At 42.9% G+C, this 18,715-nt stretch overlaps 1 protein-coding gene across 2 annotated transcripts; it reads left to right on the top strand.

The window, feature by feature from the left end:
* The first annotated feature begins 1,658 nt into the window (after positions 1-1,658).
* Positions 1,659-16,515, top strand: pfkfb4b (6-phosphofructo-2-kinase/fructose-2,6-biphosphatase 4b). Of its 2 annotated transcripts, none has more exons than XM_063214851.1 (14): positions 1,659-1,899; positions 5,693-5,809; positions 6,079-6,175; positions 6,645-6,711; positions 7,383-7,457; positions 7,568-7,624; positions 7,926-8,047; positions 8,572-8,779; positions 10,413-10,559; positions 12,170-12,274; positions 13,640-13,769; positions 14,097-14,159; positions 14,636-14,700; positions 15,240-16,515. In XM_063214851.1, the coding sequence occupies exons 1-14, from the start codon at positions 1,671-1,673 to the stop codon at positions 15,297-15,299; spliced, it is 1,542 nt and encodes a 513-aa protein (XP_063070921.1). In that variant the 5' UTR covers positions 1,659-1,670; the 3' UTR covers positions 15,300-16,515. The 2 variants fall into 2 exon arrangements, with proteins under 2 accessions (XP_063070921.1, XP_063070922.1); XM_063214852.1 differs by lacking the exon at positions 1,659-1,899 and adding an exon at positions 2,562-2,709.
* Positions 16,516-18,715: the final 2,200 nt, after the last annotated feature.

Genomic DNA, 18,715 nt, shown 5'->3' with positions numbered 1-18,715 from the left:
CGTACAATGTGAGAAAAACTGAGATAACTAGTCCTGTTGTTGAAGGTGGTGGTCATTCCAAACGCCAACGTGGTATGGCGATCTGACTGCTCGGTTAAAAGCCAAATTGGGGCATCTGGTTAAAACTGCACTGAGGATTGTTGGTCACCAAGATCAGGGATACAGCCTATGCAGTCCCTCTATGAAAAGTTAATGCTCAGAGAGGCACTGAAGATTTTAGAGGACCCCACTCACATTCTGCATCATGAATTCCCCCTTCGACCCTCAGGTAGATGTATTAGGACAATGAACTGCGGACTCAGCAAATGTAAGAACTCATTTATCCCGACTGCCATAAGAATAATGACAGACGTGCCGTGCACATGCAGTGCATGTTTTTTTGTTTTGTTTTGTTTTTTTTAATGTTTCTATGTTTTTCTTTAATGTTAATGTTGTATGCTGGGTATGTGAGTACTGCTTGTAATGCAGTGATTGTTTGAAGCCCAAATCTCAAATTCTATTCCCCCCTGGGGACGATAAAGTACACAACTAACATGTGAATGCATTTACTACACTAGTACAGCCTTGTTATTAAACAACACCACATAAGTGGGTCCATGTACATTTGACCTGCATCATACCGGTAAATGCTAAAAATAATTCAGAAGTGAATGGATGTGTACACACCACATGTTGAGAAACCAGTCATCATCTGTTTGTGTCTTTTCCTCTTTTTTACTGTAACTCAGAAGAAGTACAGAACGTCCAACACGAGCTCTGTGTTTACCTTCCCTCTTGCCTCCCCGTGCTCATGCCCCGCGCTGAACACGCCTCTCCTGAAAGAGTCTCGGCATGCCATTGGCTAACCGTTCCACCTCTGACGCCCCTGATTGGATAGACCCGCAGAAACATTCGCAGTGCATGTGTGTTGCATGTGAACAGCGGAAGACTGATGTTTTTCTCCAGTTTTGTACTCTTTTTTTCTTACCCTTATGGGCCCCTTGCCTCATGGGCAACTGTGAAATGCACGCACCTTACGAGTTATTACGGTACAAAAAAGCCCATGGCTCGTTGTGGTCTTGCAGAGCTTCACATGGTCAGAGCTCTAGCAGCCAAATGCTGGTGATATTTTTTTGGCGGGTAGAAAAGACAAACTATCCACTTTCACCCATGAGTAGGAGTGTGAGTAAGATTGACATCCACAAGCCATTTTAGCTGGTGATGGAAAAACGACAATTTAGCACTGGATATTATGCATACGAGTCGTGTCTGCTTTTTATATTATTATGATTATGTGCATGCCCTGCGTGCGTGGGTTGTGCGTGCAATGGGTTGAACTTAAAGTATACCTGCGACTTCACGTGCACAATTAGTCGCCTGCGTATAATACCCTCCCCTGCTTTTTATAGTATATGATTATTGTGCATGCCCCGTGCGTGGGTTGTGCGTGTACTGGGTTGAACTTAAAATAGCCTATACCTGCGATTTCACGTGCAAAATACAAATAGTCTCCTAGGTGTGCCCCCCCCCCCCCCAAAAAAAAAGAAAGAAAGAAGAAGTAGCGTTTAAAATGTTTCAAATACTTTCATATCCCTTGCTTGCTTTTGCTGGTGTGTAACTTGATCTTGGGCAGGCGCATAGTTTCTCACCATTACGGTAATGGTCTTTATTACCGTGGCTCCTCAGCCGATATGACATACCCACTCTCCAGCCAGTCAGTTCAGTTCAGTACCACAGCTTCCGAAGACAGAAAGGCGTACTCTGCCATGGTCTTGCCTGCCGCCAGCAGGATGATGACATCGTGTGAAGAAGACGCACCGATGGAAACATCACCCCGAGAACTCACGCAAAACCCACTGAGGAAAATATGGATGCCATACAAAAATGGTCTTCCCGAAAAGCACATATCGCAAAGAAAGGGTGAGCCGTTTCTCTTTTTTTCCTTTCTTTCCTTTCCCTCCTTCGACCAGGATTTGGTACCCACTTAACCTACTACCGGCAAAATCTGATGACACGAGGCGTGCAAACCAATGCGACGTATGGGGTGGGTTCTCTTGCCTAAATTGTACTTATAATTTCGTGATCAAGTCCACATTTTTATCACTGGGCCTGATCTGATTACTAATGGGGCATTTCACTGTAATCGCGGGCTGCATAGATGCTCTGCTGTATCTCAAAACGATTTTGCCGGTAGAGTGCGTTGTAACATTGCATCATTCTTTTTCGCCCCTGGAGCTTGAAATCAGCAAAGCCCCAGCAACGCATTGCCAAAGCTGCTGGCTTGCCAAAGGTGCATTGGCATCGGTATCTTTTTTGGAGATGCCCATGCAATTGACCGTGGCACAGCGACGCAACATTCACGCTGATGGCAATCGTTGGGCACCAATTTGACACCCAAGCTCACCTGCTTATTATCAGTGTATGGAAGCAACGCGCACCTGGCCTGTAGAACACGCCGGTTTGACGTTCATGTCAAACCAATGTCATAGAGGTCAGTGTGTGTATTATATAGACAAATCGAACGGTATTTTGGGCATACAATTTGACATTTTGTGGGTGATGGGAGGCCAAACGCCTTTGTTTTGTCATAATATACGCATGCAGACCTCGCAATTCCGTGTGAAGCTCTGGGTGCGTGTGCGTCTTGTGTTGTTGTGACTTAATATTTAATGTTGAGGGACATCTGATGAGTTATGCCTGTTGTCACGCTTCCATTTGGTCCCCCGCAAGGTTAGTAATGTGCATTTGTGCTTTTATTTGAAGTCTCAGAAGGTGAGGAGAGAAAACGTCTAGACGAGGATGAGAGTGCACTCTCTGCTTGGGCACTTACGTGTTGCTGTAACATCTTCATCTTTTCATGTATTTGAAGTGGGAGTAAGCTTTTGTCAATGAAGGAGAGAAAGTATATCAATTTTACTCTACATTAATCACTAATCTTATGTGAGACTTCATTACATTGCGTTTTGTTCTGAGACAGTGAGTGAGGTACAGGCAGTGATCCAAGGGCAGCAATGTGGGGTTCAGTGCCAGAACATTGAGCCAGCAGCTAGGGTTAAGAAGAAAACTGGTTTTCATTCATTTGCATGAGTAGGGATGAGACCATTAATGGTAAGACCAATTCAATACACAGTCATTGAAGGATCGTTGTGGAGAACAATTGGTCCTATTGTCCAAGTATTTTTGGAGTTGAGGTCAAGACCAGAGTCCTCCACCAGGTCGGGTACCAAGACCCTATAAACATGTCTGTTTTCCTAGCAGGTAATGAGCTAAGTAACCCAGGCCTACTCTCTACTCTTTATCTACTCACTCTACAGTATTCTACTTACCTCATAGCTGATAAGTCTTCAATGGCCAGACAATATACAGTAGCAATGAGGGTATTGAAGGGTTATTGAAGGAGAGTTGAGGGATGCTGATGGTCGTGGGGGAGATATAGCAGTGGACAGTATGGTTTAGAAGCGGAGTAGAAACTGTGTCAAACCCTGCCAGACTGCATTACCCCTCTAACCCCCTACCCAGTCCATCCCACCTCCCCACTTAGCCCCCTCCCCTCCCACTCAGTCTGAATGGGGATTGGGGAATGGGGATTACTGCGCGGCCATAACCAGGTCAGTGCTGAATGGCTGAGTCGGGAGGTGGGTGGGTGGGTGTGCTACTACAGTGCATCCCAGCTGACGGTACAGTTACAGTATGCCATAGCTTTGTAATGGGACTGTCTGTATCTGTATGGCCATTCATCTTAATATTTCCTTTTAAATAATAATAATAATAATAATAATAATAATGATTAATTTAAATGTATTATTCTTTGGGTCTTTTTTGCCTTTGTTGGACAGGACAGGGCAGTTTCAGAGGAGACAATGGGAGTGAGGTACAGGGTAGGATTGATAAATGACCTTGGGCTGGAATTCAACCTGGGTCTCCGGTGTAACAATCAGTGCCCTAGTCGTTTGAGCCACGGCTGAGGCCTTTTTTCTCCCATTTTTTATTTTTTTTTGCTTCTGCATTCATCTTTGCCTGACTCACAAAACAGGCACTCCTCAGCAATGCAATGCAAGGTCAAGGTCCTCAACTGTTGATGAATCAAGTTAGGTGAGGGAAAGCTTCACAATAATCCTGTTTCTGAATGAATCAGATTGCCCTTGTCTGTGGTTAAAATTGCACTGCATAAGAGAGTGGAAGGAGTCAGGGAGTAGTAATTAAACAATAACACATTTAATTAGATGGCGGCTGTCCTCGGAAAGTGACTTTGCGACAGGGAGAGAGAGAGAGTGACTTGCAAAGTGACTTTGAAAGAGGTAGAGAGAGAGAGAGAGAGAGACTGTATGCATGAGGTTTTTGAGAGATTGTATGCGTAGAACAGGACTGAAGGCATAGCTGTCTAGTCTTGTGAAATTGGGCCAAATTGTGTGCACTGTAAGGGCTCAGGAATGAACGTCTTTACTTGAACACACATGTAATACACATTATTGCTTAGCAAAGAGAGATATCCTCCGCACTCCTGCACTTGACAATCTGGTGCGTCACGGGAGAGGACTTGGTAAATGCAGGGGAAGAAAGGAATCACCGGAGCATCTTTAGATGTGGAAATTAACTTGTTTTATTGGGCAAGTGCCAAGACTAACGTTTCGACATTCACACGCCTTCTTCTGAGTTTTTTGCCCAATAAGGCTTGCCCAATAAAACAAGTTAATTTCCACATCTGAAGATGCTCCGGTGATTCCTTTCTTCCAATACATATTATTGTTCAGAAGGACCGTAAATGCCTTAGTATTACCTGACTGAATTAAAACTTGTCACCTTTTTAATTTTCAACAAAGCCACTTGTTGGATGCGGCCTCCCAGTACTAGCCATTAATCCTTTTAAATAATGCAGTGTGTATGTGCTGCCATCAGGTTGGTTGGTGTGTAGAGAATCTCTCTTTTTTCTGCTCAGGTTGTGGTCAAACATAATAGTTTTTCTTCTTCATTTTCTTCTGTTTTTGCTGTTAAGATCAAAATGGTTGCCAATCATAACTACCTATGATCTGACATACGTAGGGGCAGGCCGGTGTAGGTCTAGGTGCATTTCTACCAAAGGGAAAGTTTAAAAAAAATGTTTTAATTCGTCACACTAAGACTTTGAATAAACAAACAAGAGCTCGGTTGTCCTTGTCAGTCGATGTGCATGTCTGCAAATGCTGTGTGTGTTGGTAATGGATGCTGTGGCAGGGTCTTGGTTGCCACTGGCCACTAGCTGTGCTCTGTCTGGCTTTGGTGTATTCTTCTCCTTTGGGAAAACACAAAGATCACATTCATCTGTGCCAGTCTCTCTCTCTCTCTCTCTCTCTCTCTCTCTCTCTCTCTCTCTCTCTCTCTCTCTCTCTCACTCTTCTTACCAATGTGTCAACTCTTTCACAAAATCTCACATTCTACTTCTTCTCTTCAGTGTGAGCTACAACTACCTCACTTGTTTTTTTCCCCCTGCCTATCTCTCTTTTCTGTCAGTTTGCACCTCCCGTTCTCTTCCTGTCACCTCCCCTGTCATGTGATGAGCGTGTTGACAGTGTGACTGACTGGAGTCATGTGACCCCTACTGCTGTCTGTCCTGATCACAGACAAACACAATATCACAGCAATACTGTCAATTAGCAACATGTAATATATACTGTATATTCAATGCAATTTAGTTAATGGAGCTCTCTCTCTCTCTCTCTCTCTCTCTCTCCCCCAGTATGCATGACCAACTGTCCGACCCTGATAGTGATGGTGGGCCTCCCAGCGAGGGGCAAAACCTACATCTCCAAGAAGCTCACTCGCTATCTCAACTGGATTGGTGTTCCCACTAAACGTATGTCGAAGTTAAGGCACACACACACACAAACACACAAACACTGTGTAAATATTTACTTGAAGTTAACATTCAACATACCCCTCATATCCATTCATCCATACAAAGCAAGGCATCACACCAGCAATACAAACAGGCCCTTTTCACACGTGAATTTAAACTTTCAAAACTCTGAAGGGTTATTTTTTTTCCGCAATTCTCAAGGCCGTCTGTCTGCCTGTGTGTGTGTGTGTGTGTGTGTGTGTGTATGTGTGTGTGTGTGTGTTTAGAGTTTAACGTGGGCCAGTACCGGCGCGAGTGTGTGAAGATCTACCGGAACTTTGAGTTTTTCCGTCCAGACAACGAGGACGCTCTGAAGATCAGAAGGTAAGCAGACCTTATCTACTCCGCCTCTCTGTTCTCCTAGATGGGTGTCGCTTGCATCTGTGTGTGGAACAAAAAAGCATTATTTTCTGAATGGGGGCAAAGTGTTGGGCGTGTGAGTGCAGACAGTACACCATAGCGTGTCTTTTTGTGGCTGTCGTTCATTGGAAAACTGGTTTTGCCTCATCTGCAGGGCTGATAGTATTCAGGCTCCATGCCTGATTTCAGGCTTGACAGAGTTTGCAAAAATAAAAACATTGATAATTATTAGCCATCAGGTTATTCATATCTCAGAAAGTGTTACAGGTTCAGGGTTTTCTTCTTCTATCAGGCTTGAATAATGGTCATACACAGGCTATTAAATGTTTGAATAATGTGTCAAAATAGGCCTAAGTTACGTTACTATGCAGTATCTTGTCGTCGGTTCAGGCTCAGGATTTTTTTCACTATCACCCCTGCATCTGTTCCGCAGGCAGTGTGCTCTGACGGCGCTGAACGATGTCCGACAGTACCTGGAGGTGGAGGGAGGTCAAGTGGCGGTAAGTTCAAGTTGCCATGGCAGCTAGTCACACACAGCAGACTGGTGGCACGAGTGGCACCGCTCATCGATTATTGATGAGCTGCTCCCTGATGGACCATGAGCAGTGGTTAAATGCTGCTGAAAGAAAGTGATTCTAAAAAGTGCTTTTGAAAGCGTCTGTAAGGAGAGGAGAAAATCCTCTGGTACTCATTGAGGTTGGTAGCTCACTCTGATACTCTGTTGTATAACAGAAACGAATGAAGAAAAAAAAACAGCAAAACATTTTCAGTATTAATATATTTCACACTAAAGGATGAAGCTAGCTTTCCCTTTTTTTTGTATTTTTTGGGACTTTTTGGCCTTTATTATTACAGGACAGTATGAGAGTAGACAGGAAACGATTGGGAGTGAGAGAGAGAGACGGGGCAGGGCCGGGAAATGACCCCAGCCGGACTCGAACCGGGGTCCCCTTGGGCATGCAAGCCCAAATGTGGGGGGCTTAGCGCGCTGCGCCACACCGCCCCCCACTCCTAACTTTTAATGAACTGTTGTAGAAGTATAAATGCTGTAGCCGAGCGAGCCTAAGCGTACAATACATTATCTTAACTGAAGGTGAGCAGAGCTCCGGAGGCCTCTGTCCCAGTTTAAAGCTGTGATTACTGTTTAACATGCCCTCCTCTCATCCAACAGGTGTTTGACGCCACCAATACTACTCGGGACAGAAGGAGCATCATTATGAAATTTGCTGAGCAGAACGAGTACAAGGTTATTACATGTTGTCCATCCTTTCAAGGCTTGCTTTAGTTAGTGTATGTGTGTGTGTGAGAGAGAGAGAGTTGGTTAGAATAACATGACCTCCATGTCTGTCTTCGCAGGTGTTTTTTGTCGAGTCAGTGTGTGAGGACCCAAATGTGATTGCAGAGAACATTGTGGTGAGTGTCTATGAGCAGAGAACATTGTGGTGAGTGTCTATGAGCAGAGAACATTGTGGTGAGTGTCTATGAGCAGAGGACTTGTAGTAATTTTGCTAAATCATCATAAAATGCAGTTTGTTTTAGCTTTGAAAACACTGCATACTGTGCGCATGTGTGTGTGTGTGTACGTGTGTGTGTGTGCGCGGCCCGCGCACAACACAGCATGGGACTCTTGTACTGTGTGTGTGCCAGAAGTGTGTTGGCTGAAGAGGCTGGCTTCCTGTGTTGTTGTGTTGACTTCCTCTTTGTTGTCCTGCAGCAAGTGAAGTTGGGCAGCCCCGACTACATGGACACCAACACCGAGGAGGCCATCCAGGACTTCATGAAGAGAATCAAGTGCTACGAGAACTCCTACCAGCCCCTTGATGAAAATATTGACAGGTCAACCATTGCTTTTTTTTTTTAATTGTGAAGCTGTTCAAAGTAGAAGTAGAAAGTCTGGTGCAGTTTCAGTTCTTCCAACTGTCAAAGTTTTTTTACGTTGCCTCGTGCAGCTGAAGTTCAGGCTTTTTAAATTATTTTTTTTACAATTCAAAACATAGCTTTTGTATTTGTCCTTCGTACTGCACTACTACTGCACACTACTACTGTGTGATATAATGCTGTATAAAGGGTATAAACTTTACTTTTCAAGAAGTTCAGATAATATTTGTGGACTGTAATTACTTTGTAATTAATATATATACAGTAATAATAGCATAATAATCTGGTGTTTGTTTCCAGGTCATTTCATTTCATTTCATTTCATTTATTGTTAATTTAGCAGGGACAGTGCACAATATACAATTGAGCCAGATTATAGCAACAAGGCTAATTTTCATTTTTTAGTCCCTGGACAGGAATTGGTGTCAGCTAAAAACAAAAAGGATTAAAATGAATAATAACACAAGAATTTGGTAATACAGGTCGTTGTCGTACATCAAGATAATGGACGTGGGTCGGCGGTACCTGGTGAACCGCGTGCAGGACCACATCCAGAGCCGCATCGTGTACTACCTGATGAACATCCACATCACGCCGCGCTCCATCTACCTGTGCCGGCACGGCGAGAGCGAGCTGAACATGAAGGGCTGCATCGGGGGAGACTCGGGCCTCACCCCCCGGGGGAAAGAGGTACAAACACAAAGACCTCACACCTCAACCCATCGCATTCCTATCTTGGGAACTCCCATACTGCCTTTAGTTCTACACAATCATTTCAATCTAAAAGACAGTCTGGCGAGGATGACTCATAACGGAAGCTCCCCAGACCTAATTTCACTTGTGTTAGCCAGGCAATCGCGCTCCTCCATTACTACCAAAACAGCTTCCCAACAGCAAAGTCGCCAGCTAGACAGTAGGGCCCCCTTTCTCGAAAGTGCCATTGCTAAGTACTTACAAGCTTAGTTGGTTACAATGCAAGTTTCCACCTACTAAGTTGCTAATGTTAGCGACGATGCTGTTGAGAAACGTACCCCAGTTAACAACTTGTTTTGGCACTAAGTCCTGGCTGACACGTATTACCTAACTTGGTGAGAGGGTGACCTGAACTGAGACTCCAGGCCAGTGGGAAAGAGATCCAGCACAGGAGCACACACCGACCTCACCCCATCTCGCTACGCCTTCTGTTGGTGTTGGTTTATATAATATCTAATGTACAGTTTGTATAACATAATAATGTCACATTATGTTCTGCAAGTAGAGCAGGCAGACTAAACGCACATCCCTGATTTGAATAGTCAAATTAGATGGTGTTGTTGGCAATGTGCTGTGTGGCACTGTATTTTTACTACCTAAAGGACAGATGTTAATTTCTTCCAGTCAAATGTCCTTTGTGGTTTACTTTGAGTCATTTTTGCTAACACAGAGAATTACTAGTAGTCAACTTTTAGTCTTAGTATATTTTTGGCATGTACTACGTAATGTCTTCATGTTCTGAACTGTGTGGTTGGTAGCACAGCATTGCTTGGCTGCAGATGCAACCTGTGTGATAACAACCCGCATGGGTCACGATGTCACGATTTTATCTTCTTTCTTTCTTTTACCTTATCTCCTGCTATCTGCTATGTTGTGTTTTGTTAATCCCCCAGCCCTTATCTCTCCTGGTTCCTCTCTCTGACTTGCCTTATGACCGAATGTACTCAACTGAGTGTATTATTTTGTGTATGTACATATGTATGCTGCTTCACATTCATTTCCTTTGGGATAAATAACAGTTCTGTCAGAACCACTCTAGTCAAAAATGAGACGGAAAACAGAGATAGATTTCAGGGGCTTTATTTCTGAATGCAAGTAATTTGTATTTGGCGGTATGGCTCTGTTCGGAGGAAGTTCCCAGCTGTTCCATGAGCTCCATGGAAGCCAAGACAGGAAACAGCAGCATCCTCAGGTGGGGTGCCTTCCATTTAGCTGGAGAGGCAACATACCCCCTAGAACAGAGCGAGCAACAATGACAACAATATGGCATTGTTTAGCAATGCCCATTTGGTGGAGCAGGGGAGGTGGTGGGAGCAAAGCGAGCAGCAAAAAGAGCAGTGGCAGCAACACAAAATCTGGTAGTTTAAAAGAGGCGCCCCAAATGCCAGCATCCAATTGCGAGCAGCAGCTAATTAACCAAGGTGCAGATCATTTGTGGACATCTGTATGGGTTGGGTCGGTGACAGCCAATAAGCAATGAGCGCGTTGACTACGTGGCCTGCCAGAACTAACGCAATTTGCTCGATTTACTCAACTCTTTTTTTGTTTTGTTTTTTTGTTCTTCCTCCAGTTTGCTGAGGGCCTGGGTCGCTTCATGCAGGAGCAGAACATTAAAGACCTGAAGGTGTGGACGAGCCAGATGAGGAGGACCATCCAGACGGCCGAGGCACTCAGCGTGCCCTACGAGCAGTGGAAGGCCCTCAACGAGATAGACGCGGTACGAGACACACCACCTCTCCACTCTGGCTCCTTTAAACAAAACATGGGGTGGGTTTAAAAAAAAGTTGTAGAAATACCAAGGCACTCATCTTCTTTGTAATTAAAATGCCTTTATTTTATTTTAATCATGCTATGCCCAACAAAATAAAGGCATTTTAGATGAGTGCCTTGGTATTTCTAAAACTTTTTTGAAATCAACCAAGCCTGCCACCAAAGAGCACCATCTTAAAAAACTAGACAGTTCCAGGAAGCACTCCAACTTGGACTTCATTCTAAAACATGGGGTGGGGTTGAGTTTGTTAGGAGAACACAGTGAAGAGTGATACAGGACATGAGTGGGAGAAACGGAGTGAGAGAGATGGGGGGAGGATTTGGAACCATGACCTTGGGCCGGAATCGAACCTCGGTCCCCGGCATAACCGTAAAGTGCTTTGGACTTATGAGCTACGACCTCGGCCACCTTTGACCTCTGCTTACTGAACAGGGATCCCAATCTCCCAGTTCATTACATCAGCCCTGCTGTAGCTGTAGAGGTGTTTATCCACATTGACTTGCAGGTATTTTAGGTTACTGGGTACAGCCACACCCTGGGGCACTGCGGGGTTGGATGTCTTGAATAGGGAGCCCAATCCCCCAAGTACATTACGTTGTATAATGCTTAGCAATTGACTCTCATCCACATTGACTTACAGGTATTTTAGGTTAATAGGTAGGTACAGCCTCTCACTGGAGCAGTGTGGGTTTAGGGAACTAGCACCTGTACCCTGAAATAGGGATCAATCTCCAATTATGTTACATCACGCTTGGCAACGGACGGTTTTATCCAGGGCAACTTACAAGTGTTTTAGGGTGCAGGGCTACAGCCACACACACTGGTGCGATATGGGGTATACCCTGCATGCCTTGCATTTCTAGGGTCATCAACCATGGGTGAAGGTGTTTGGCCTGTCCTGGCATTGATGGATTGGATTCAGATATGCAGTCACATGATGTCAATACCAGCTCAGAGAGCATCAGGCCATTTCTGCCCTGCGTAGAAAACCCAGTAGCAGAAAGGAAACAAAAAAGTGCTACAAATTCGATCCATCTAGTTCTCAATTGGCTGATCACAATGAATAGATAGATAGATAGCTCAGATGGCTCACATATTCAGCAAAGTCTGCTGTGTTGTAAGGAAATTGCCAGCGGTATTACAGTTACTCTCTAAATCAAGGGTTAACTAGTCATCTGGATTGGCACCACTAATGTACTTCACATAAACAGAGGTGTCAAAAGTAAAAGTACTCTTGTGGGGTAATTACAACACAAGCATGTGACATTACATAGCTGTTACACCATTTACTCCAATGAGATGGATAGACTGTGTTGTTACTGGAAAAACACTGAAAACCTAACAAGGACCCACTACAAACTTGGTTCAACCAGTGCAGAGTTAGCTGTTACCCGTAAAACAAGTACACGGGTCTACTGGTTACTCGGATAAGTCACTTGTGTTGGAAGGAAACTGTGTTTCTTTTTTAAACTTTTACTTTTGACACCTTTGCACATAAAATTGGAAAAAAAAGAAACTCAAATGTGTGTGTGTGTGTGTTGTGTTTTCTGTAACAGGGTGTGTGTGAGGAGATGTCCTATGAAGAGATTCAGGATCACTACCCCCTGGAGTTCGCCCTGAGAGACCAGGACAAGTACCGCTACCGCTACCCCAAAGGAGAGGTCAGTGGCTCACCCAGCACATCAGGGGTGAATTTCTCGAAACCAAAGTTGCTTACTACATTAGCTACTTTGTTGTTTTCAATGCATTTTCCCATTGACAACTACCGAAGTTGCTAACAGGCTAACAACTTCTCTTTTGAGAAACTCAGCCCAGCATTACCACACCTTAATCTTTAGTATAAATATAACTTAAACAGTGTAGTGTCATTCTATTGAGCCCATCTGGGTCAATGGGATTTGAATCTGCAATCACGGAAGGGAACTCAGGGTTGAAAGGTCTTTGGTCTAACACGGCAATGGATGTACATTTGACATTTGCTAGAAGATATTCGCAATAACTGTCTAACTTTCTTAAATTATTATTATTATTATTATTATTATTAACTTTTAGATGATTTGAAGATCTATGTAAATGAAACATTAAGATTGTTTCAGGCATGGAATAATTTCCTGCTCTTCTGGAGTCTTCTGTGAATCATCTTAGGAATTTGTTTTTCACTTGAGGGCATATTAAATTGAAGTGTTTTGCCTCTATGTAGGATGTCTGTTTTTATCTTTTATGCGTTTGTTTTTGCTGTTTTCTGAAATTGCGACACTGACTGAACACTCCTATTCGGAGAAGTCCCTTATCATGGGAGGTTTTGTCTCGGCCATGGTGTTATTTTAGGTGGGAGTGTGCAACCATAATTTACTCCTGAGGTCTGCCGATTCTTTCTTGCCCTCAAAAACAAATAGCATAATCAGACAAGGGTGAGGTAAACATGTCATTCAAAGGCTTTAATTAAAGATGAGGAGGACGACCGTGTTCCCACGGTTCATCACATCACTTCTGCTTGTAATGGGTGTTGTCATCCATGTCATTCTTCCTGTGCTATTTCGAGAATTTGGTTCAATTTACATAACTACGCATCTCTTTGATAAGAGATGTTTTTGTTGTAATCAGGGCTTGACATCAACTTATTTTTAACAGGCCACTGTGGCTAATGGTTTTCAAGAGCCATTTAGCCTTTCTACTAGGCACAGCTTCATTCTAAATTATTTTCTCTCGTCATGTTAACTAATGTTAGCTAATGAGTATAGATTTCTACTTGAAAATACATGTAAATCAGAGAAAAATAACCCAACAGGCCCCTATGTTTTTTCTTCTTATTGAGAATGAATGCAAACAATTGATGCACAAGGTCTAAGTGGTACAATAAAGGATATTGTGATGTTGGTTCTATACCAAAGAATAAGCTACCTGCTAATTTAGACAGTAATACTGAGATTAGTAGCCACAGCCAAGTTTTACCCGCATTTGGCCAGTGTGCAGGTGCCGACGTCAAGCCCCGGTTGTAATGGTTCTATTTTCTTTTTTTCATGCAGTCTTATGAGGATCTGGTCCAGCGTCTAGAACCAGTGATCATGGAACTGGAACGTCAGGAGAACGTTCTGGTGGTCTGTCACCAGGCTGTCATGCGTTGTCTACTGGCTTACTTCCTGGACAAGAGTGCAGGTACGAATCCCTAGACTTCAGGATAGGCTATAATTGTAATTGTACAGAAGGGCTAGCCACTACACTTTTTTGTATTTTGTTGTTTGATGTGTTCTGCAGAGAAAAAGGAACCTGCAGTCAACCCTTTTGTTTAACTGAGTCAGGTCCACATTAATTGGAGCTAAACTATTGCAGTTATATGCTATTAATATTTCCCAGTATTACAGTCAACTTGCCTTTTAGGTAAAAAAGCTACTAGCTACTATAACTCTTCATGGTGGTTGTTTATTGTCATATTGACCTGTACTTGTTTTATTGATGGTTGTGTTCATATGTGTTCATTTTCAGAAGAGCTACCGTATCTGAAGTGTCCTCTGCACACTGTGCTGAAGCTTACTCCAGTTGCTTATGGTGAGAATTTCCACACATCCTCCACCATTGTTAGACATCATTGGCAGTGAAGCGTAATTTGGTATTGGTCACCTCATTTAAGCAGGACCTTGTGTGATCTTATCAACCTATAATCTTTTCATAGCCACTCATAATAATAGCAATCACTGGTATTGTGTGAAAGTCAACTGGGGTGCATTCACTCTTGAACAAAGAAGCCATCTAGTGGCCAAAAGATGTAACAGCATGTAACCCACTGGAATTTGTTTTTAGGACTTTTGTTCTGTAATTTACTAATAAAGATGCCGGTGTCTTAGAAAATCACGCACTGTGTTATACATATTACAATATGATGACAGTTTTAAGTGGTGAATTCAATTAGCGAATTCTTTTGACAGAATTTTCAGCTTCAAAACACAAACCATCTTGACACTCGAGTTTCCCTAGTCGCCTCTTAACCCTGTGCTGTGCCTAAACTACTTGGTCTGTGTCTGCAGGTTGTAAGGTGGAGTCCATCTTTCTCAATGTGGAGGCAGTTAACACACACAGGGACAAGCCAGAGGTGAGTGAGTTTCCTGATAGCAAAGTCATGATGGTGTACTGTTGCAGAATTTCAGCTCCTAAGGTAGTCTCAACACTCTTACAAATGCTGCATAAAATTGTGAATATTGGACGCCTCTCAATCGCTTTTGTATACTGATGGACAGGGGACCAACCAGACCACTATTAATGATGACATAGGCCCTGCCGTGGCCAACCGGTAGGGCACTCGTCTACCATGCGGCTGACCCGGGTTCGATTCCCGGCCCGGGTCCTTTGCCAACCCCTTCCCATCTCTCTCCCCATTCGCTTCCTGTCCACCTCTCACACTGTCCTGTCAAATAATGACAAAAAAAAATCTTCAAAAAAAGAAAGATATGATTTAAAAGAAATAAAAAGAAATAAATAAATAATGATGACATAATCGTGTGTTTGATTAATGGAAAATGCTAAAGCATAGCTGAGGAAAGGCAGGTAGTATGGACATGTCCAATTCCTGCGTCATGGTCTTCAAGGTAATTTATGTTTTTGTTTTTTTCTGCTTCTCCCTCTTTTCCACAGAATGTGAATATCTCTCGTCTGGCAGAGGAAGCCTTGCTCACAGTCCCTGCCCACCAGTGACACTGAGCATGTGCGGGGTGCCAGTGTGTCCCCATGGCAACACTCCATAAAAGGCTACTGATTTGCCTGAGAGTTGTCAGTAACCAGCCCAGTCTCATGGTGTCATTTTTGCCCACTCCGCTGGTGGTTCTGTGTTTCAGGAACACAAACCAATCACACAAGGTGGGACAGCATTGTAGGTACCCCTCTGTTAATGAAAGAGAAAACAATATTCAACTTAGTTTAATATTATCTCAATGGTTACTTACAATCCATGGATATGAAAGATTTAACACAGGGGTACCAAAATGTCTGTCCGTGTGTGCATTTACAGCTATATTCACTACTTTTTTATTTTCTTTAGATTATGACATGCAGGTTATTTAAATTTCATGGTGTCATGATAGATAACTGGAATCCAGTTCTTTATTCAGTGGCAATTAACTCTACTATAAAGTGGGGTTGTGTGTGCATGTGTGCGTGTGAGAGAGAGGGAATGAGAGAGAATGTGAACCTTAGAATTACTTTCTGATTCAAGCTTGACTAAAACTGTGAACGTGAAGCTCATGATTAACCTTTTCTTTTCTATGTGACTTTTGTAAAAGTAGAGACTTGGTAGATGCCTATACTGTATATAGACTGGCATTGTGTGTGACCTCTTCCAAGTCACTTTGTATTATGTTTTTTGGGAGCGTGTTGTTTTTAGTTATAATCTCGATCTGTACAATCTGTGCATGCAGTTCATGCTTGTTTTTAAAATAATAATCTGTAAACGCACAATACTTTTCAGTTTCATTTTGCTTTTGTTGTCAACTCAAGGTTTTAGTACAAACTGGAAAAGCCAAAAAAAAGAGAAGTTTACAGGCGATGAAAAGTAGCACATACTCAGCTCAGCCTTAGAATCAAGCTGGAAAATCCGTTTTTTGGTTTGTTTTGTTTTTTGTAGTTTTTCCTAATTTGCACATATTGCTTTAACATTTCACTGCTGCTATTGCACACTAAAAGATTCAACTCAACATTTTGTTATTCAGTCTGTGGTAAATGTTTATCAGGCTTGGTCTCTACTCTGTAAACTACAGTACAGTAATGCCTTGAAGTGCAAACTCCATACAATAAATGTACATAAAATATACTATGTAAAGTGAAAGAGGATTGTTTGTTTGTTTTCATGCTTTTTTATTTACCAGATGCAATGGTGGTACTAATAATGGCAATAAAAAAAGGTAGTTTACCCTTATTTTTTGTTTGTTGTTTCTCTCTTCCTGTCCATTGGCTTCACGATGGCTACGTAGCTCTTTCAGTGCCATGGGCTTGAAAACGTCTCTTTTTAGAATGTATGGCACAGTGCCAAAAACTTGATATCAAGTCAATTGCGTTTTTCATGGGGGTGGGGCCTAACACGTTGATCTGATATGTTTGTTGTTCACATGGACAAAGAACTCATTTTTTATGGCTCTTAAAAAATCACTCAAACGTTGAAAAAAGCCTGCACCCCCCAGTCTGAATTTGAAAATGGCTGGCACTCAATGAGTTAAGTATGTGGCTTAATGACAAGCTCGTAGAGTTCACTCAAAAGTAAGAATGTAACGCTTCTTCGATGTAATAATGACATTTACTGCCTTACCATGAACTCCAAGTGCTCCTGTCTATCAGCACTGTTGGGCAAGTTACTCAAAAACTGTAATACATCACTGATTACACGGTTACTGTCTTTTCAAAGTAAGCCCTTGCATTACAATAGTATTACATTTAAAATGTAATGCATTACACTACTTTTGCATTACTTTAGTTACTCTCTCCAAAACAACTGAAGGCCTGCATGTGGATTTGGCAATTTACAATGTAAATCAAGCTCATGACTGAGTCATGACTTTCTCACCTCCCGTCCAGGAGGTGTTTTGGCAGCATACAGACTAAAAAGTACCAGGATCAGTAATATAGGACAGCTTCTTTCTGACCCACCACAGTGAACACCATTAATAATATCCAGGTCACGGTACAATGAATTGTAACTTAAGTTACTTAGCATTGTAACTCCCAACACTGTCTATCAGATCAACCAAGCATCGATCATTATGTATTTGCATCATGTTTTCTGGAACGGTGGACTCAAGCATGAATGAGCGATGATTGAAATGGAGGTAAAGGGACTGTCGGTTATTCTAGCTTGTAAAAATGTTGTTATGGTCTAGGTCAGGGATGTCAAACTCAGGCCCGGGGGCCAAATTTGGCCCACGGAGTCATTTTATTTGGCCCGCGAGATCATTTCAAATGTGTATTCCAGTTGGCCCCCACTACACATTAATGTATTTTAATATGACTTGAGCATGAAATTTTGGGCGTCACACGCTTATACAAATGCATCAGTGATGTCTACCACTCATTTACAACAGACTGTGCAGCCACATTTGAACTACAATATCTGCTGGGATTGAGTGTTTAAGATGTAAGCATTTGAGTATTGTAAGCATGTGCGCGCATGCACAATTTCAGTACTTTTTGAATATTGAGTTTGGCCCGCGACTTCGTCCCAGATTTAGATTTTGGCCCACTGTGAATTTGAGTTTGACACCCGTGGTCTAGGTCCTAGACTCTAGGACCAGGGGCGCAACTACTCTTTTCTGGGGGGGTATGCAAGAACGATTTTGGTGCGCCTCCTCCCCAAAAAAAACCGCTTAATTATTTGGCGCCCTCCAACGCCCTCTCTTTGGCGCCCCCCTCTCTCTGGCGCCCCCCTGCAACGCATACGTCGCATATACTGTAGTTGCGCCCCTGTCTAGGACTACACAGAAATGTGCTCATCTTGCAGCCACAAGAACCCCATGAAGTTGTAGAGAAAGGTACCAAGATATTGAGGAAAATAATGATACAAGCAGTAAAATCTGTACAAACCAAATTTTATAACCACTCAAAAGGCCACACGGTTAACACTCAAACATTATTCTCTGTCGTGAATTATTAGTCAGACATAAAAGTGTTGTATGAGTACCACATGCAAACATGCCCTGGTACCCATCATTCCAAACAAAAACGTTACACACACACACACACACACACGTCACGCAAACATACATATCCTGGGTGTCGTACCTCTTGTAACAGAACTAGTACACTGTAAACTCTAATGTGATTGTGGTTGTGAATCATAGTGGTAACTAGTGACATGGGACGAGCGTGATTGAAGTGCTTTGGCCCTCCATGGAGGCGTCCAATATATTATTTACTTTTACTCCCCTTCCCCCTTCTCGAGGATATTAATACTTCTCTGTTTATCCTTAGGGGAGGGGATGTTTCTTCTGCATTTAACCCATCGAAGGGGACAATATACAGTACACAAACACATACTGCAGAGCTGAGTCGCCCATCATACCTACAGAGCACACGCGCAAACACACACACACTGACACACACACACACACACACACACACACACACAC

This window comes from Engraulis encrasicolus, chromosome 14, assembly GCF_034702125.1.
Source record: "Engraulis encrasicolus isolate BLACKSEA-1 chromosome 14, IST_EnEncr_1.0, whole genome shotgun sequence".
NCBI lineage: Eukaryota > Metazoa > Chordata > Actinopteri > Clupeiformes > Engraulidae > Engraulis > Engraulis encrasicolus.
Note: the sequence above shows the minus strand (reverse complement) of the source record. Positions and strands in the feature narration are given on the sequence as shown.